General features: G+C 38.5%; 1 protein-coding gene across 3 annotated transcripts in view; it reads left to right on the top strand.

Moving 5' to 3' along the window:
* Positions 1–21,825, top strand: part of Antxr1 (ANTXR cell adhesion molecule 1) — a 311,693-nt gene that overhangs the window by 111,348 nt on the left and 178,520 nt on the right. For 2 of the 3 annotated variants that reach the window (XM_021262513.2, XM_004849931.3), the window contains exons 11-12: positions 2,100–2,169; positions 3,708–3,786. In XM_021262513.2, coding sequence (XP_021118172.1) covers positions 2,100–2,169; positions 3,708–3,786 — 149 coding nt within the window. Of the gene's footprint in view, positions 1–2,099; positions 2,170–3,707; positions 3,787–9,375; positions 9,381–11,825; positions 11,929–21,825 lie in introns of those variants that run through there. The other variant, XM_087216268.1, reaches the window with a different exon arrangement.

Genomic DNA, 21,825 nt, shown 5'->3' with positions numbered 1-21,825 from the left:
ATATTTGCTAAGTGAATGAATGCACAAATGGCTTGAAATAGCCTTCTTAGCTTTTCACAAGATTTCTCTTGACAGCATCATCTTCCTCTTCCTCTCTGTCCCAATGGGGACAAAGTGCTCAGAGGTCAGGTTTTTCTTCTAACTGCCCTCCCAGATGACTGCCCTGTGAATCCAGGAATGGGCACAGGATGACACAAGGCTTCCTAATCTCCACTCAGACAAACATTTAGTGTCAACTGTATTCTACAGTTATGACTCACACGTGCCATAAGTGATAGCAGTTTCACAGCCAATGCCAATAACGAAATATTATCCTTCAAAAATATCTGTTTCCCTTTGCATCTTCTAGTTATAGGCACTTGTAACTACAGCTTGATTAAAAAGACAGCTCTTATTGACACAATTACCACAATTTTTTTGGATAGTATGTATACCCAATAAATGTTGGGGCATGAAGGAATGACTATTATCTACTATCTATTGTCTACTATTATCTATTATCTACTATCTACTATTATCTATTATCTACTATCTATTATCTCCTGAGTATACTAACTCCACAGCTCTGCCTCTGGGCCCCAGAATCTGAACACAATGAAATTCTTAAGGAGCTTGAGCTTAAAGCGACTTATGATTTTTCTTGGTCATGATTTAGGATAAGAGCAAAACCTGCTCCATTCCAGGCCCTCACCACCCACTGTAATCCCTCTTCCATGGCCACATCTGCTAAATCCTCCAAATTTGTCACTTCATTTCTGCCCAGAAGTACTCCAAAGTTCTTTTCATAGCTTCTAGAACTGTGTCTGAATTCATTGAGCCAACTCAGAGAACTTGGATCCACTTTCTTCTCCACTGATTTCTTCAAGTCCTGTTTACTTCCCACCTTGAGATAGACCTTTGTTTGCCCTGTCTTTGCTTGTGATGGTCCCCCCACCAGGAATCCCTCCTGGCCATCTCTCCACTAAAGTGCAGCCCTGTTTTGGATTCTTCTGTGACATGATTGTCACCCTCTTCTGAAGGCACCAATGACGTTTGTTTTACCTCCTCCTTTGTCAGCACATTTTTCCATGAATATGGCTTCTCTTTCAAGGCAGACTTGGGCAAAAAGCTCATAACATCAGTCTAACACTTTTTTGTTTCTCCTCCATTATTTCTTTTTTTCTATTTTGTGAAAAAAACTTTCATAACAAATAATAAGAAAATAGCAACTGGGTATCATTGTCTTCAAAGTAGTTATTCAGAGAGAAAAAAAGATTCTCTCACAAAGAAGAAGCAAACAGATAACAGCACAAAACTTTATTGTCAATGAACTAAGAGAAACTAGTAGTATAAATGAAATGAATTAGCACATATATTACAATATTTTTGATAAGGCAAAATAGGTAAATTATGGAGTTATTTGAACTTCTCCCTGCATCCTATTTCTCCATCTTCTATTTTGCTCCTTGTGCATATATATACACTTTATTTATATATTTTGATTTTCTCATATAAAAGAAACTGATATTTAAGCTTGTATGTCTGACTTAGTTCACTTAACATTATGTTTTCAAGTTGCATCTATTTACCTAGGGAATGCCTCAAATTTAACTTTCCTTATGGCAGCATGGTACTCCATTGTGTATAAATAAAGCATTTTCCTTGTCCATTCATCTGTTGATGAACATATACACTGTTTCCAAGATGTAGCTATTATAAATTGTGCTGCTACAAACATGGGTAGGCATATATCTTTGGAATATCATGATTTTAACTCTTTGGGGAAGATACCTAGAAGGAGGATAGTGAGGTCAAATGGAATTTCTATTTTAGTTTTTCTAAGGGAAATGTAAACTCCAACTGTATCCTAAGAGTTCAGTCCCTAATTGTTCACTGATTGACCCAACTGGACATAAGAGGTCAGGAGACATATTCAGCCAAATAAAAGCCCCTGAGTCCACTGCTAATGGATTTTATAATACAAGAGTAATTTTTATTTCAGAAAGTTTTTTGTTTTTCTTGAGTCTCCTTGGACTTCGTTGACAGGCTCTAGAATTCACTGAATTTAAAATAATAACCTTGTCTCCCTCCTTCCTAATCCAGTGACTTCCTCTTTACAGATGAGAAGCCCTTTGCTGTGGAAGATACTTATTTATTGTGTCCAGCACCTATCTTACAAGAAGTTGGCATGTAAGTTTTCACCAGAAACTTAACTTCTCTAAATAGGGAGGGATGGAGGGATTGAAGGGAGGGCAGGGGAATGGGGAAAAAATAAGAACCAAGAGAGATTATGTAAAGGTGCAAATTTCCAATGATGAATGTCATTATATTGTATACCTAAAATGTACCAATAAAATTAATTTTAAAAAAAGAAAACATCTCTCTCCCTTATCATAATGGGACTTTTCTCTACATTCCCCCAGGAATAATGGTACTGGTGCCTACATCGAGCCAGGCACCAGCTAAGTGCTGTATAGAATGTCTTTTTTCATCCTTCCCAGTTCCCTGTGAACAGACATTCCTATTACACAGACATGAAAACTGTGGCCAAAAGAATTTGAGTAACTTTCTCAAGGTCACACAGTAGTCAGTGGGAGAGCCTGGGCTCAATCCCAGTTCTGTCTGACTTAATCACCACTACATTTCTAGAAAGTTCTCACATATTGCCTCATCCCATCATCCTTAGTGTCCCACTAGATGATTGCTACCAACTCCCTAGAGACAGGGAAACTTAGAAAGGAGGCCTGGAAAGGTGAAGCGAGGCCTCAGCCAGTTCATGACCAACTGAGACCCCAGACTGAGACCTATAATATCCCCTTCAATGTTCCCCACAGAGCAAGGGTCTCACCCAAAGTTCCCTGAACTAACTTATGGAGGACAACTCATGCCATTATAATAAATGCTCATGAGATGTAATCAAAATACTCAACAGAAGAAAGAGAAGCAGCACCCTGAACAAAAGAATTATATGGGAAAAGGGAGACAGTGTTGGTGCAGAGAACAGAAAACAGCCTCTTGAAAACCATGTCTATCACAGGCTGGAGATGGGATGGCAGCTTTAAAGGGGAAAAAGTAGAAACTGCCCATCCAAATTCTGCTTCCAAACATTAGTTTCTGTTGAAAGACCTCTAGCCCTGGGTGCATGACATCTACCTATGATACCACAGATCCTATAAACTAGAGCAGTGTCCTTGCTACAAAGTACAGCAAAATGTGAGCTCGTGTTTCAGTGAGTTCTTATAGATGGGAGGAGATAGAAGCCAACAGAGTTTATCTGCTGCTATACCTCTTTGGCTCTGCTGATAGCAACAAAGCCACTTCCATCAGATTGCTGAAAGTCCAGGTAATGAGGGCAGAACATCAAGCTTACAGTTTGCCCAGTTTGCCCCATTGATGTGGATCACTTTCTAAGAGTACTTTGTCCCACTACAGCATGACAAGTAATCTAAACAGAAGTGAGCTTTACCCATTCATGCAAGGAGGTCTGAATGCCTTGCCCTGACATGCCAACCTAGCATGTCCTGTCATCTCTAGATATTAGAGGTGAGCAGCCAAAGAGGCTGTCTTCTACAATTTCCAAGGAGAAAACTGAGGCCTCACAGGGAAAAAACTGCAGCCTCAGGGATAGTTAGGAGCAAACCCCAAAGGGGACCTATGTGTCTGGCTGTCGGCCTATTGCTCATTGCACGCCACACTGAGTTTCTCTGGTTCTCTTGTTGTCATTGCAGGAAAGCAGCACTCCAGGTCAGCATGAATGATGGCCTCTCTTTCATCTCCAGTTCTGTCATCGTCACCACCACACACTGTGTAAGTCATAACCTCTCCACGTACTAAAGACCTCATTATCACTGTCAACAACTTTTCTTAAACACCAATCTTCTCCAAAGGCATCCCTGCAACATTCTCTGGTTCTTTGCTGTTCACTGACTTGGCTCCCCAGCACTGCTGGGCCAGTCTCAGGCTGGGCCAGGCATGTGTCAGGAATCTCTGTGGCAGCTCCTCTGGGCTCCCCATTTCTGGTGTTGAGGGGAGCCCTGAATGCACTGGTCTCCATGTGGTGATATGGGATATGTCTGTGCAGAAGTGAGGGATGGGGGCCTGGATAGACCAGTCTTAAAAGAGAATGAGCAGAAAGGAGTTGAACAATATATTCAGGAAATAGATCTTAGAGGCTTTTTTCCCCTAAAAGTAAGCAAGAAAATGCACATTGGCAAGAAGAAGATGACAGAGAACCTTTTATTTAGGACAGGAGAAACTGAAACTTGTTTATTATTGTGGAAATAATCCGGGGGAAATGGAAAATTGATGGGGAGTGGGGCTTTGCCTTAGGGTTGGTGAAGGAAGAATGGTGATTGCTTTCTCCCTGCCACCTCCTCATATACCCTTTTCTGTGTCCTTCGTGTTAGACTGTTGTTATTTCTGGCTACCTATGAAATCACCTGGAGAGCTTTGGAAAGAGACTGGAGCCAAAATCTCTGGCGTGAGCCCTGGCTTTGATGGCTTTGAGGCCTCTTTCGGTGCTGGTGATGTGCAGCCTCAGTAGTTGCTGTTGCTCATGGTCAGCGTTTCAGAGCCTAGTTTGTCAGGGGCAGTCAGAGCTTGGTTCAAGAAAGAACTCAGCCTCTGCATGAGCATTCCAAAACAACCATTGTCAGGATATTCAGTTTCTTTAACCATATGTACTTCTCCACTGGATCATTCAAGCAACTACGGTGTTTGGCCTGATAGTCAGCTTATGTGGTTGCAACAGTTATTTCCTGATTGGCCTCTAGAAGATCTCTCAGTAATTGGAATTGTATCCTTAATACCATTACAAGTGAACAAGCGATACCAGCATGCCCTGACACTGGATAAAGTAAAAACAAGTTATCTTGTTTTTAAATGAGCAAGCAAACCAATTTTCTTGAAAGCTAGCTAAGCTTGTATCATGGCAAAGAGACTAAGGTGGTCACAGACAAGTGTCAGCACTGAGAAATGTCCATGTCTCCAACATCTGGTTAACCCTCAAATACCTGACAGGACACCAACAAATTTTTTTAAACGATAGGTAGAGTCAGTGAAATTGCCTTGTTTTCTTTTGTAGTTTGAGACAGGGTCTCACTAGGTAGTTCAGGCTGGCCTCAAACTCAAGGCAATCCTCCTGCCTCAGCCTCCTGAGTGCTGGGACTACAGGCGTGCACTACCACACTTGACAAAGCAGTGAAATTTCTTCAAGTGTACCCTGCCTCATTCTTTTGGAAATTGACTTTTGGAACCTGCCAACCTGCAGGAAATGATTAAAATACTCCAAATCTAATAACTCCATTCCAGATTTCTCCCAGCTTTTGAGTTATCCAACAGTGTGGACCTGCATTTCTCATTATGTCTGACTACACCACTGAGAAATAGTCACTGTCCTTGAACCACAGGGCAGGGGAAGTGGGAAAGAGAAATGTCTTAGGGCTAAGCTTGTGGTATGACAAATGCAGGGCTGCAAATTTAAATCTAGACCTCTAAGTAAAGAGAAAAAGAGTACCCTTACCAATGCATTGCAAAATTAAAGAACTCCCAGTAAGTCCCATTGCATCTTCCCAACTCACTCCACTTACATCTTATATTGCCATCATCTGACTGCACGTCATAAGTTTTCTGTTCAGTGGACCCTTAATTAAGACCACCTTAAATATATTCTGCACTATTCCTTTTTCACTTGAGAGTACTGTGTTAGTTCACAAGAAAAAATCCTAAGCTGTCTAAGATTTGAGATCCAAATCCATTCATTCATTTGTTCAACAAATATTCATTAATCACAATGTGCTAGGCACTCTCCTGGGATACATCAGAGAACATAGCAGACAGAAATCTCAGGGCACAAGAGGAAGTAGATAGTGAACAGGAAACATAATGAAAGGTAACGTGCTACAGGAAAGACAGAGCAGAGTAAGAGGGATTGGTACTACTTGAGTAGGTGGGTTCCAAAGTGAATAGGGTAATGAACACACTGACAACATGGTATTTGAACAGCTGAGACTTTTCTCACTTTATTTGGTGACCATTTGGACAACTGTGTCACAAGCTCTCAGGATCCATGTTGCCCCTGCCAGAAGCAGAAATTCTGTGAAGTTTTACAGGAAAGAGCTTTTTCCATCCAAGAGCTAAAAGATTCCTATACAAATGGTAAACTGTGTTGAGCTCCATGACTATAGAAAATGGTCAAACATCCAGAGTCCTCTCTCCCCAGCACATTCAAAACAGTTCATCTCTGTAGTCTTAAACTGTTCCCCCCTCTTCTTCCCCTCCTCTAGCCATATGTTGAGATAAACACTGATAGAACATATCCAAAAAATCTATACTCATAATAACAAACAAGCAAAGTTTATACTTTAAAGAACTTTTCATGAAGATTGTCTTCTTTTAATTAGTTTACTTTTCTGTAATTTCCTGGCCAAAGAGCACAAAATTCAAGTATCTTTCAACAGGTATTTCTTTCATACTGTGCCTCTTCCAATGTTTCTATTAGACAGATGAATCCAAGGAGCCTACAAAAGAGTATATAATAAAGAACAGGATTGTGTGAGTCAGGTACAACCGCTGTAGGATTTCAGAGGGTGAGGGGAGGAGTGGAGCCAGGAAGAATCATGAGCTCTCCATGGAGGAGGTAATAGCTGAGTGATGATTTGGAAAATGATAACTATAGCTAAAGAAGTGGCAAGAGACAATTTCCTAAAGAAAACCAACAAAGGCCAGCAGAGCTAGAAATGTCTCTGGCATAGTTTGTCCATGGTCTATCCCAAAACTGTGACTCTGTTACTTCTTTCCTTTCATTTTGTATCAGTTTCTGGTGCCTTGTGATTGAGGGCCATTTCTCAAGTTGGCCACTACTCCTCTTATAGGATGTACATCCCACTCCCTTGATCTTGGTCACCCAGTATGTGACAGTGAGCACAGCTGGTGCTCATTGCTGTTAACTGTGATCAGGACTTGATTTGTATTAGCTGCCAGGTTGGAAAAATCACAATCTGCAAAGGAAAAACCTGAGATCTAACATTAGACAATAGGTTCTAAAATCAATACTAAATAAAGGGGAACTCTGTCATTTCTCTCAAATTTATATTAAAAACAGCTTGGCTACAAAAAGCAACAAGGTTAAATAAATTTGAGAAGACCTAAGTGACTTCACTGTTCAGAGAAACTCTTCTTTAATTAAAAGAAAACTGAACAAACTCCACCTAGAATTATCCAAGAAAGTACCACTGTACTATGACTATAGCATCATGGAGGAATTAAGAATACAACAGAGTGAGTCAAAAAGCCTGATTTCACATCCCAGCCCTTTCACTTCGTAGAGTGATCTAGGGCAAGCTAACTTAGCCTGTCTCAGAACCTGTCTTGCATGATTAAAATAAGGGTTAAAAGTAATATATATATAATGAACTTGAAGTCCATAATAACCTATCAAGAAATGACAGACATTAGTTCATTGACCTCATTCTTTTTCCTTGCCAAGTAAAGATATACCTGTCCCATTAAAAGATTTGTTATACATGCCCTGTGGCTTATAAATAGGTTATTTTCTTCTGATTAAGAGGCATACTCCCTTTTGAGTACATGATAAGCCTGGGTTTTAGGGTAAAACTGAAGATGTTCCTTGCAGAATAACTGCAGGAAGAAAACAATAAATCAGCTTCGGGAATCACTCAAAGAAGTTGGGTTGTTTTGAAAATGCACAAGAAATTTCTTTCACAGTAAATGAATCAGGTAAATAGTATCATAAAAGAAATACTTAGATTACTTGGAAGCATGAATAAAATTAAGTGTTTACTAAAATGGATGCATTATTATCACAAAAATCTTATTATATCTAAAATATTCTATCACACTGAGCATATTTGGAGGCCTTTATCGGAGTAGGTACTTCTTCACTCAGATGAGGTCTGTATCCTCAGCAAAGGCTGCTCATTGGCTACTGCATTTCACCGTGCTTTTAGATGATGGTTGGCTCTCTGTGGAGATGCACTCACTGTCAACGTGTTTCCTAAGGAATTTTAAACCACCTTATCCTTCAGATGTTCAGGAATTCAGACCGTTCTTCCCCCAAACTGGCGGTATTTTTCCATAAACATTCGTGTTGCGAGATTGTGTGCATCTCTGTGTGTCTATCTGTCTTTGTGTATCTGTGCATATGTTGGAACAACAGAGACTGCATCTCATACTAAAATGGAATGATGTGATCCAAAGTATTAATACTATGACATGGGCTGGGGATTTAGCTCAGTGGTTCCGCCGCCTGCCTCGCAAGCGCAAGGTCCTGAGTTCAATCCCTGGTACAAAAAAAAACCACTGTGACAGCTGAAAAAATAAAGAATCAGAAATTCTTAGTGGAGAGCCCAGGATTCTGCATTTTAATAAGTTTGCCAAATAAATCTTTTTTTTGCCAAATAAATCTTACCACGACTCTTACCATTGTACTCACCTAACTCTAGTTTTTCTTCCACAGTTTAAGAAAAAAAAGTCATTAAAATCCATTGAAGACAAACAAGTTATTCTCTTGCATCACTCCTAACCCCATTCATGTAGGAATTCCAAGATTTTAAATTCAGAAACCACTCTATACATTCCTTCTTTTGGAACCTCTTTTCTGATATAAAGATAGGAAATTTGCCAAAAGAATAAATTTAGTCCCATATGTTCAGACTAGGAAACTTCTCGCTTTTGTGCTGCCAAAGACTGAAATTTTTTCCTCCAAATTCTCCCTTTCCATGTTCCATGTCCCTCCATGTCCTTTTATCACACCAAACCGTGGTGAGTCACAGATCTGTTGTTCATTTGTTTCAAGAAGAAAGAGCCCAGTTGCCATCAGCATTGGTTCTAACACTTCATAGATCCTGATGTCTCTCAAGAAGGTGGGCCTCCAGGGGGCCAGTTATATTATAACTTTGGAAACCGCTGGAAGCTGGAGGAAAGAAAGCAGTTACTTGAAAAGAACAATTGTCTCTGGCACAGTAGAGCCCATATTCTTCTTGAGGAAAAAGACACTATGTTTTGTCTCCCATTGCAATCCAACCTTCGCACAAAGTCTGCACATAGCAGTAACTTAGCAAATGACTAATAACTGAGTGAATGAATGAATGAATGAGCTCCATCAAAGTTCATGCTGAGACCATGATGGCACCTGTTTGTAGGAGAGGAATGGAGTTACAATGAGGTAAAGTTAGAAAAGGAGGCTCTCAGCAGGTAGGAGAGCAGGCCTCTAAAGAGAGTAGCCCACCATCTATGTCGAAGGAGCTTGAACATAATTCAAGAGAGACTTTGCCCAGTGAGACATTATTATCAGCAGTCATAGGCAGGGCAATAATCAAAGACCTCTTCAGAAGAGCACTAACTCCATGAAACCCTGCCGGGGATGCAGACCCAGAGGAAGGGTCTAGAAATATTCCACCAAACTAGATGAAGATTCAAGGCAGTCCCCCAGTGTGGGAGGGGCTGCAGCCCAAGGCTAGAAGCCAGGCAGAACTGTGGAGAATGATAGAATTGAGGTCACTATGGAAAAGTTGTGAGTGGGGGACATCAGCACAGCCTGGGGTCTCCCTGTATTATCAGAAACTTAGGCTACAGCAGCAGAACTAATCTGGATACCACCAGCCAAGGTTGAAGGAAGTCAGTCTGCCTAGGTGCGGGCCAGCTCAAAAGGGATGTTCTGTAGCCCTCCGTGGATGTCATGGTGGCTACAGGAAAGAAAGAGGGGGCAGAGGGAATGCAGGGACCCCTCTCAGCACTGTCTGCAGAGTTCTCTGTCCAGGACAACTTCCCAGGCCCACTTGCAACATCAATTCAGTTCTGCTCCCAATAGCTTTAAAGCAACTTGGGAACACACAAACCCAGCCTGGTTTTGTAATCAGATGGCTCTCTAGATAAACAGACAGCTGGCATGACTGCCCTTGCCAAAATCTCTTGAATTTCACCAGCCTGGTAGCAAGTGGATCCAGTAGCCATGCTGAACGGCAGTCTCACCTTCCAACATAGTAAAAAAATTATTGTGCACTCTTTAGTGAATGTAGAAATCAAAAAAGACTTTGGTATTTCTTTTCCAAAGTCAGGAAAACAGGCCATCAATCAACTTTTGGGCTTTTTTTTTTAAGATCAGTTGGTGATAATGTTCCTCTACTGTTTCTCAGTACTAGGAAACATCCCCTGAAGGAAAAAGATGCCCTGCCAAATAGCCACCTGAAGAGGGTAGGGCCATGGCACACATTTGGACATTCCTCTATGGGTTTCCTCCCCCCAGTGTTATGCCACTTCCTGTCCATCTCTCTCCCACACTCACCCCTATCCCTACTCGCTATGCTGCACATAACCTGGAAGAGTAAGGAAGTCTGGACTGAGGGTGGGGTAGGAGACTGGCCTTGAAGAAGGCTTGAATGGGAGATTGTGGAGTTTGGGCAAAACAAAGTGATTCAAAGGAAACATAAGCATTATTCTAGGAAGATTTACCCACCATTGGGATGCTCCTATTGTATTAACTGTAATAAATAACATTAATTTGGATGCTGCTGATTTATCAACTTGGTCATTTGGAAAAGGAGGGCTCTAGTTTATTTTTCCATTATTTAGGCTGAAGAAACTTAGGGCCAAGAGTCACCAATCCATAGCTGTGAAATTACAAATGAATCATTAAAGTTTTCATACTCAGCCCTAGGAAAAGGATGGTCAGGTGTACCCTTTTCATTGCTGTAATTATAGGTGATTTGTCCTTTGAAATGTGTGGGTTAGCAAAACACAGGGAAAGACCTAGTTGGAAAGGGAAAATGGGAATAAGTATGGGCTTTGGAATCAGACAATGTAGCTAAATGTCCCAATTTTGCTACTTACTGGGTGTGACTTTAGACTGAAATAATGTACCTACAATAGCTGGCATGGAGCCTGGTACACAGTAGATGCCAATTTTAGTTTTCTTGCACTGAGTTTGTAATCTCTATAAGATAAGCACAGTGATACGCTTTCTAAAGACATTCTGACTTCTGTATGAATTAACAGAAGAGTGGTATCTAAAACTAAGGAGGTGATTGGACCTCTTAACTTGATAAAATCTCCATTTGAGTATTGTGTTTGATACCAAGTATATTCTCTAGGAAGAGCCTAGCGAAACGGAATGTATGAGAAAATTAACAAATATGGTATATTGTGTAAAATATACACGTGAAGCTTGTTAGCCTGGAGACATAGCATGGAGGCAGCATCCAAAGGGCTATTCAGAAATGGGTGTACCTGTGCCTTAGAGTCGTGAGTTTATAAATTACTTGATATAGCGATCTAACAAGTGGAATAGGTGCAGGTGCTCAGTTTCTGGCTCAGCTTTTAAAGGAGTCTTTCTAATTGGGTGTTTCAGGTGGGAGTGAGATCCCTGTTGTGGTTGTATTCAAGCTTGCAGAATTATGTAAATGGAATTCATGCATCAGATAGGCAAAGGACTAGAAATGCAGAGAGTCTGTGACTATAGACCTTTGAGTATGTCAGGGAAGGAGCAGGGTGAAGGTTATCACTATTAACGACAGTACAACAGGTGAATTTGGCTTTTACATTTTGGATCTCTATTGTTAATTCTGGAAGCAGTTTCTCCTAGTAAAGTTCACAGTGGCCAACTTTCACCCAATACAAGTGAGATTGTATTTCATGTCAGAGTACCTAAAACTCCTCCTGAGAATAATATATTTTCAAGTAACTTTAATACATACCCTTTCACTTGCAAACAATTGCTAGACCAGTCGCAAATCATTCTCCTCTGCTTATTAACAGTCTCAATAGAGCCATATAAAATTCAAGTTTAAAAAAAATGCCCTGTTATTCTTATTATTATTTAAACAAGATAGCCTGTGGTTTCATGTAATGTCATTAGAAAGGGCAAAAGACCACAAGAATATCAGAATGCTGAATTCAGATCTCAAATATTGTTTATGAAGTGAAATAAAAGTACTTGGCCAACTTCTCTATTTTTATAACCCTTGCATGTATAAAAATATCTTAAAATATGTTTTGGAGGATTCGTGCTGATATGTTTTTCTTGGATATTTGAGCAATTGACTTTTCAATATTTTTATCTCTAAGTATTTTAAAGAATGTTTGCCCTAAGTTTGAAATTTCATTGTTTTGAGAGTAAATGAGAATAAGATGTTTTTTTAAAAAACTATGGTTTAGAAAACTCTGAAGTAAGCACATGGTAAAATGACAAAAATAAAAGATAAATCTCAGTAATCCATAAGCAAAATAAAGTAATAGAATAAACCAGCAGTTAATAAACAAAGATTCACAGATTGTACTTTTTAAATCTACCCATATGCTATGAGCAATAAAACATACATTCAATAAAATAACAAGATACAGAAAGTTTAAAAGTAAAAATATGAGAAAAGTTACATCAGGAAAATATTAAAAGACAGCTAATGTAGCTATATTAATATGAGATACAGTAAACTTTCTGGTAAAAAAGGAGAGAATTATTGGTATAAAAGAGACCATTGAATAATGTTAATAAGAACACTTAATCTAGAAGGTATCTTAATTCTACTTTGTACTTAATGACATACCCTCAGCTTATATACAGCAAAAATTGCTAGAAATACAAAGAGAATTTGATAAATAAGAGAAAATTTATATATAATTCCCTCCATAATTAATAGATCAACCAGCCAAAAAAATTAATAAATACAAATAATTTGAATAATGCAATTCAACATAATCTAGTGAAAGCACAACCAAGCATAACTTTCTAGATAGGATCCAAAATTTGGGGGGGTATATAAAAGGAGAGGCTATGCAATTACAATATCAATGACAAAGCGTAGTATTACATCAATTCTAAGACTCATTTTCCCCTCATATTTTAACATCTCTGGAATTGAGATGTTTCAAGTAATGAATAATGTATCATGATTTAATGGGCAGTATTTTTCCCTAATGGCTCATCAAATAAGGAGGCATCCTACAATGGATGAATCTGAAATTCGGTGAAATATTTTCCATTAATCTATATTGATTGTTAAGTAAAGATAATGAAACATGTGCTAAACAAAACTGATGGCTCACTTTCTTTCCACTACTCACCTCACACACAGTGAGAAAGAACTCTAGCCTGTCTCCTACTGATTCCTTACGAGCATATTTTTAGACTTTTATAAAAATTAGCTGTGTACTAGGCCAAAGCCAAGTCTCAAATTTCAAACAACTGATACCAAGTAGACTGCATTCTGGAATGAAAAACAATTGAAAATTAATAGCTAATCAAGTTACCAATCAGTTTTTAAAATCTCATGTTATCATATTTCAAACACATTCAAATGAGTTACAGTAAAATCACAATGTAAATGAGAAAATGCTTAGAACTGAACAATCATAAAGATGCTTCATACCAAGAATTAAAATGCAGCTGAAGTGGATCTTAGAGAGAAATATGTAGTTTCCACTATTATATTAGAAAAGAAGAAAAGTTGTACATTAGTTAGAGCAGCATAGAACTTGAGAGGTCAGAGAATAACAAGAGTAAACATTTCCCAAAAAACCAAGGAAAAAAACAATAAAAAGCTTAATAGAAAATGAGATGGAGATAAGGAAGAAAACTACTAAATGGGCATAGCGGAGATGAGAAAGCAAAATAGATGGGTGCCAATTTATTGCTGGTCAGGTTGGATGGGAAGGTGAGACAAGCTTAGGGTTGTCACAGGTTAAGAGCAGTGCTAGAGTGAGATCATCAGCCAAGGGAACTAAGGAAACACAAAGACAGTTCATCCCCCACCCACCCTGAAGTCTTTCATCCTTAGTGAGACTTTGAACATGAAGGGATGTTACAAAATCCTGCACAATATTTTCATTTCATTCTCCCCAACCTCATTCTTCTCACCACCTACATTTTGCAAAGTGACTATGAAACCCTTGAGTGGTGAGGCTGTTTGTCCCTATGTTTTTGAAGTTCATAGTTCTACTTTTTCTGATCTCTCGCTGCTTGATAGTACAGTATACAAGACTCTAGATTACCTACTCATTCTAGATTGCTTACTCACAGGACCTGTCACCCTACCCCTGCTTGCTGATTAGATAATTAATGTTTCTGAGTGACCAAATATCAGTCAACCAAGTTCATATAAATTATATGTAAAATAAGAATTCCTAGTCTCCAAATAAGAACTTGAGAGAAAGCATATACCCCAGGTACATGCATCAGGTTTTACTGAATGACCAGTGTGTCCATTCAAGTGAATTACTGAGTCTCTTCCACAGGATTTAGTCTTTAGTGTTGAACCTTCTGAATTAGTGAATCTAGGTGACAAAGAGGCTTGATTATAAGAGAGGCACAACTTGATTGTAGAAAAGCAGGAGAAGAAAGATAAGATAAGAAGATAAGAAGAGAAAAGAAGAGAGATCAACAGTTTGGAAAATAGAACCAAAACCAGACAAAACCTGAGATGATCTCTTTTCTGCCAATACTAAGATAATTGCCAGCCATTTAAATGGTACTAAATGGGGAGCAGGCTTTCAAGCCAACATACCACTGTCCCCAGTGCCCAGGAGCAGAGCTGCCCCCAGCACCAAGGAGAAGCCTTCCAAGGTGCTTTACCAACACCCCCAGCACCTAGGAGGAGGTGAGCCACACCAATGCCAGGAACACAAATGCCTCAACCCCCCCCCATTGAAATGAGAAGACAAATAAACAAGTCTCAAAACTAGATTTCCAGATCACATAAAGCAACCTGAAAAGGAAATGAGATGGAACAATCCAATACTCAACCACCTGGGCTCCCTGAACTGGCAACAAAAGAAGATCTGGAAAAAATGAAATCAGAAATAATTTCTCACATAACAGCAGAATTATGCACATAGTGCAAGACATGATTAATAAATCTAGAGAGGACACAGATAAAAAATAACAGAGCTGAGGAACATCATGGAATCCCAACATAGGAAACATATGGAATCCATAAAACAGATGCAAACAGATTTCCAAGAGATTAAAAACACCATTGAAAGTTTACGCAGCACAATGAACCAATGTGAGGATAGAATTCCAGATATAGAAGATAAGATTGCAATTAGTGACCAGGAAAAGAAAAATTGCTTTAAAATTGTAAGGGACCATGAGAAATAGGGCCAGGGATTTAGCTCAGTGGTTCTGCCACCTGCCTTGCAAGCGCAAGGACCCAAGTTCAATCCCCGGTACCAAAAAAAAAAAAAGAGAAATCAATCCAGCAAGTGCTAGATGATGCAAAGAAGAATAACATAAGACTGATTGGAGTCAATGAAGAAAGAGGGGAGAGTGCAGATGACATAAAAGAAACTGTTCAGAGAAATGATGGCAGAAAACTTCCCAAGCAGGGGAAAAGAACTTCACATACAGATAAGTGAGGCATATAGGACTCGAGCTAGCCTTGATCAAAAAGAATCTACACATAGGCATAAAATAGTTAAGATTCCAGAAAGCCAAAAGAAGAACAAAATTCTACAAGCAGTTTGAGAAAAGAAACAAAACACATACAAAGGAAAGCCTATCAGAATCACAGAAGACTTCTCAACACAAACTTCAAGGCAAAAAGAGCTTTGGAGTAACATATTTCAAGCCCTAAAGGAAAACAGCCTCCAATGCAGATTGATGTACCCTGCAAAACTATCTTTCAAAATTGATGGAGAAATAAGATACTTTCATGACAAACAGCACCTCAGGAACTTCATGAATACCAAACCAGCACTCCAAAAAATTTTAGACAATATCCTAGGAAAAGACAATTAGGATCATGAAACCAGGAAGCCCAGCAGAATGAATCCATCAGGCATGACAAGAAAATAAATGCAAACGAGGAGGATCAAACAAAAAGAAAAAGTCATAACAATGATAAGTCAATATGTATCAGTTATAACCATCAATGTTAATGGTCTCAATTGACCAGTCAAAAGAAACAGACTGGCACAATGGGTCAAGAAGTAAGATCCAACAATCTGCTGCATAAAAGAAACACACTTAATTAAAAAAGAAACTCATAGACTAAAAGTTAAAGGTTGACTGTGGAAATCAGTATGGAGATACCTCAAAGAACTAGGACTGGAAGTCCCATTTGACCCTGCTATTCCACTGCTGGGGATCTTCCCCAAAGAATTAAAAGAATCATACCACAGTGATATATGTGCCCCCATGTTCATAGCAGCACAGTTTGTGATAGCTAAAACTTGGAAACAGCCCAAATGCCCATCAACTGGAGACTGGATAAAGAAAATGTGGTTTTTTTATAAAATGGAGTACTACTCAGCCATAAAAAATGAGAAATTAGAGACATTTATAGCTAAGTGGATGCACATTGAGGCCATACTCTTAAGTGAAATACATAGGACACACATGAATAGATACCGAATAGTTTCTCTGGTGTGAGAACCTGAAAGTGTAAATAAGGACTAAAATATATAATAGGTAATGTGAAATAGGAAGAAAAGGGGCAAAGGGGGAGGAAGTGGGAGAGCTAGGGGAAAGGATAGAAGGGAATGGGATTAATATGAAAAAATGGAAAAATAGGAACAAAGTCTTTGTAAATAGGGAGGACTGGAGGGGTTGAAGGGAGGGCTGGGCAAGGGTGAAAAATGAGAACCAAGAGATATTATGTAAACATGCAAATTTCCAAAGATGAATGTCATTATATTGTATACCTAAAATGTACCAATGATTAGAATGAATAATCGATAATGCAAAATAGGAAGAAAAGGTCCAAAGGGGTAGGGGTAGTGGGAGGGGCAGGGGAAAGGAAAGAAGGGAAAGGAAAAATGATGAGAAATGGAAAAAATGGAAATAAAGTCTTTGTAAATAGGGAAGGGTGGAGGGGGTGAAGGGAGGGCTAGGAATGGGGAAAAAATAAGAACCAAGATGCACCATGTAAAGGTACAATTCCCAATGAGAAATGTAATTGTGTTGTATACCTACAATGTACCAATAAAAGAATTTAACAAAAAAAAAAGAAAGTTAAAGGTTGGAAAACAATACTGTATGTGACAGGAACCAAAAAAAAAGCAGGAGTAGCTCTCCTCTTTGCAGATCAAGTGGATTTCAAATCAACACTCATTAAGAGAGACAAAGAAAGACACTACATCCTTGTAAAGGGAACAATCCAAGAGGAAGAGATGACAATCATAAATATATATGCACCAAACACTAGTGCACCCAACTATATAAAACAAATATTAACAGACATGAAAAACCAAATAAGCACTAATACAATAGTAGTAGGGGACCTCAATGCCCCACGGTAAAAAAATAGATAGATCAACTAGACAAAAAATCAGCAATAAAATACTAGAACTCAATCAAACTCTTGAACAAATGAACTTCACAGATGTTTATGCAGTGTTCCACCCCACAAAATCAGAATACACATTCTTTTCAGCTGAACATGGGTTGTTCTGCAAAATAGACCACATACTCACTCATAGAACATGTTTAAGTAAGTGCAAAGGAATTGAAGTTATCCTGTGTATATTATCAGACCATACTGCAATGAAATTGGAGATCAATAGCAAAAGAAACTGCAAGAATTTCATAAACATGTGGAAATTGAACAACACACTTCTGAATAACCAATGGGTCACAGAGGAAATTAAACAAGAAATGAGACAGTTCCTATAATTACATGACAATGCCAATACAACATATCAGAATCTATGGGACACAATGAAAGCAGTCTTACGAGGGAAATTCATAGCAGTGAATACTCATATTAGGAAAACAGAGTGACCCCAATTAACCAACCTGATGCTGAACCTCTAGGTTCTAGAAAAAGAAGAGCACAACAAACACAAAGCTCATACAAGGGAGGAAATTATAAAGATCACAGCAGAAATCAATGCAATGGAGACTAAGAAAACGATACAAAAAATCAATGAAGCCAAGAGTTGGTTCTTCGAAAGAATAAGCAAAATTGACAAACCCTTGGCCAACCTTATCAGAAAAAGTAAAGAAAAGGCCCAAATCCATGCAATTAGGAATGAAAAGGGTGAAATTACAACAGACTCAGCAGAAATCCAGAGGATCATCAATACCTACTTCCAGAACCTATACACCAATAAGATGGAAAACACAGAAGATCTGGACAGATTCCTAGAAATGTATGAATTATCAAAGTTGAATGAAGAAGACCTAAAAATTCTGTGATAAACAACCCAATATCAATCAATGAAATTGAAAATGTAATTAAAAGCTTACCAACTAAGAAAATCCCGGGTCCTGATGGCTTCACTGCTGAATTCTACAAGACATTTAGAGAGGAACTACTGCCACTACTGTTTAAACTCTTCAATGAAATTGAAAGGGAAGCAATACTCCCAAATTCATTCCTGGAAGCAAGCATCACCTCAATCCCCAAAGCAGAGAAAGACTCAACCGAAAAAGAGAACTATAGGCCAATCTCACTAATGCACATAGATGCAAAAAATCCTTAATGAGGTACTGGCAATTAGAATGCAGAAGGTCATCAAGAAGATCACACACCCTGACCAAGTGGGATTCATCCCAGTGATGCAGGGATGGTTCAACATTCACAAATCAATAAATGTAATACACTATATCAATAAAGCCAAGGACATAGGAGCAGGGATTTAGCTCAGTGGTTCCACCACCTGCCTTGAAAGCCCAAAGTCGCGAGTTTGATCCCCGGTACCAAAATAAATAAATAAATAAAGCCAAGGACAAAAACCATATGATCATCTCAATAGATGCAGAAAAAACATTCAGGAAAATCCAACATGCATTTATGATAAAAATCCTACAAAAAATGGAATAGACGGTCTTTACCTCAATCTGATAAAAGCCATCTATGAAAAACCAACAGCCAATATCATACTAAATGGTCAAAAACTGAAACCCTTCACACTCAAATCAGGAACAAGACAAGGATGTCTACTATCACCACTCCTGTTCAGTATAGTTTTAGAAACATTAGCCACAGCAATTAGACAAGAAAAAGAAATAAAAGGAATAAAGATAGGAAATGAAGATGTCAAATCATCATTATTTGCAGATGACATGATACTTTATATAGAAAACCCCAAGAACTCCTCCGAAAAGCTTCTAGATTTAATAACCAAATTCAGTAAAGTAGCTGGATACAAGGTCAACACACAAAAATCAATAGCATTCCTCTACATGAACAAGAGACTCACTAAGAGAAAAAGGGCAAACAATTCCTTTCACAATAGCATCTAAAAAACGGAAATATCTAGATATCAACCTAACAAAAGAAATCAAAGAGCTCTTCTCTGAAAACTATAGCACTCTGAAAAAAGAGATTGAAGAGGATATCAGAAAATGGAAAGACATCCCCTGCTCCTGGGTAGGAAATATCAACGTAGTGAAAATGGCCATATATTCAAAACTGCTCTATATATTCAATGCAATCCCAGTTGAAATTCCAGCAGCATACTTCACAGACCTTGAGAAAACAATCCAAAAATTAATTTGGAACAAGAAGAAACCCAGAATACCAAAAGTAATTCTAGGTACCAGAGACATGGATGGCAGGGGGTATCACAATCCACCACTTGGAACAATACTACAAAGCTACTGTGATAAACACAGCATGGTACTGACAAGGAAACAGACCTGAGGACCAGTGGAACAGATTAGAAGATGCAGAAACAACTCCAAGCACACTTGGCCACCTCATCTTCAAAAAAGGAGCCAAAGACCCTCACTGGAGGAAAGATAGCCTCTTTCATAAATGGAAAAAATAGGGTTTCAACTTACCAAAGACTAAAACTAGACCTATATCTCTCACCATGCACTAAACTAATATTGAAGTGTATTAAAGATCTAAATATTAAAACAGAAATGCTGAACCGGCTGGAACAGAGATTAGGTAGAACTCTTGAAGACATTGGTGTAGGAAAAGATTTTATGAACAAAACCTGAGTTGCCCGTGAACTACCACAAACAACAAATGGGATCTCTTCTTACTAAAAAGCTTCTGCACAGCAAGAGAAACCACCAACACCGTGAAGAGACAAGCCACAATGTGGGAAAATATTTTCACCTGCTGTTCCTCAGACAAAGGTCTGTTATCTAGAATCTATAAAGAACTTAAAAAAAAAATCAGATCTCCCAAATTTAAAGACCCAATCCAAAAATGGACATCTGAAATGAACAGATCTTTCTCAGACAAAGAAGTAGAAATACCAAATAAACATAGGAAAAAATGTTCGACATCACTGGTCATTTGAGAGATGCAAATGAAAACAAAGCTGAGATTCTACTTCACCCCAGAAAGAATGGCTGCTATCATGAAATCAACCAATAACAAATCCTTTTGGGTCTATGGGGAAAGAGAAACACTGCTCCATTGCTTCTGGAAGTGTCGACTGGTACAACCGCTCTGGAAGTCAGTATGGAGATACCTGAAAGAATTAGGACTGGAAGTCCCATTTGACCCAGCTATTCCCCTGCTGGGCATCTTCCCCAAAAAATTAAAAGAATCATACCACAGTGATATATGTGCACCCATGTTCATAGCAGCACAATTTCTAATAGCTAAAACTTGGAAGCAGCCCAATTGCCCATCAACTGGAGACTGGGTAAAGAAAATGTGTTTTTTTTTAATATATAAAATGGAGTACTACTCAGCCATTAAAAATGAGAAATTACAGACATTTATAGCTAAATGGATGCACATTGAGGTGATACTCTTAAGTGAAATAGAACAAATGTGTAAATTCCAAATAGTTTCTCTAGTGTGAGAAACTGAAAGTGTAAATAAGGACGAAAAGGTCTTATAGATAATGTGAAATAGAAAGAAAAGGGGCAAAGGGAAGGGGAAGTGGGAGGGGTAGGGAAAAGGAAAGAAGGGAATGGAATTAATGTGAGAAAATGAAAAAATGGAAACAAAGTCTTTGTAAATAGGGAGGTATTGAGGGGTTGAAGGGAGGACAGGGGAATGGGGAAAAAATAAGAACCAAGAGAAATTATGTAAAGGTGCAAATTTCCAATGATGAATGTCATTATATTGTATAACTAAAATGTACCTAAATGTTTTAAAATTAATTTAGAAAAAAATAAAAATAAAAATAAATGGTACTAAATGGGCAAAATCAGTGGACTAGACTATCACAGATGGAAAAAGACCCAGCCCATCCCAGACCATAATATTCTCCTTGGCAATTTTAGTCACATTGCACTAAATCACAATTGCCCCAGGTTCCCTACATGAATTTTCTAGTTAGGATATTATTTACAACTGATATGATTGATATTTATATTTTTTGAGCTCCCCAAAAGAAAACTCTTCCCTTTGTTTCCTACAGACTGGCCAAATCCCACAAGGGTATGTAAACACCTTTCCTTCTGAAAAATAACCATCTTCTCACCTACTCATTAGGGCACCAAGAAATTTGAAGTCAGCAATTTAATTTATTTCTCCTCAAGAGAAGAGTCAGTGCCAGAAGTGACTACCTAGCATTCCTTTATTGTCACTGTGATTGCTAGAACAGATGTTAGTTTACTTAGTGCCCAAAGCAATGGGCTTAAATTTTCATTTCATTTAAAAGAAAATTTGAAAACACTTGAATAAGTGACAAATAAAATATTCCTAGGATTCTTTTACACACACCCAACATCAAGAAAATTGCTTCACTGGCAGGCCAAGGAAGTATGAAAGATACAGTGCAATTTTACTTTACCTGCATTGCCCAAGTTCATGGACTTTGAAAAACTCAAGGTTCTTGAGAGTATATAATAAAATGTGCAAACACAGCCAAAATAAATATAGACAAAATGCTGCTTACGATTGTTTGACCTGGCAACCCCAGTTGGCCTCTGCCTACCTACTGGCTTTAAAATGTGTGAATTCACTGATCCCT

This window comes from Heterocephalus glaber, unplaced genomic scaffold (genome assembly GCF_053883595.1).
Source record: "Heterocephalus glaber isolate CG9 unplaced genomic scaffold, H.glaber_assembly_v1.0 deba00001457, whole genome shotgun sequence".
Classification (NCBI taxonomy): Eukaryota; Metazoa; Chordata; class Mammalia; order Rodentia; family Bathyergidae; genus Heterocephalus; species Heterocephalus glaber.
Note: the sequence above shows the minus strand (reverse complement) of the source record. Positions and strands in the feature narration are given on the sequence as shown.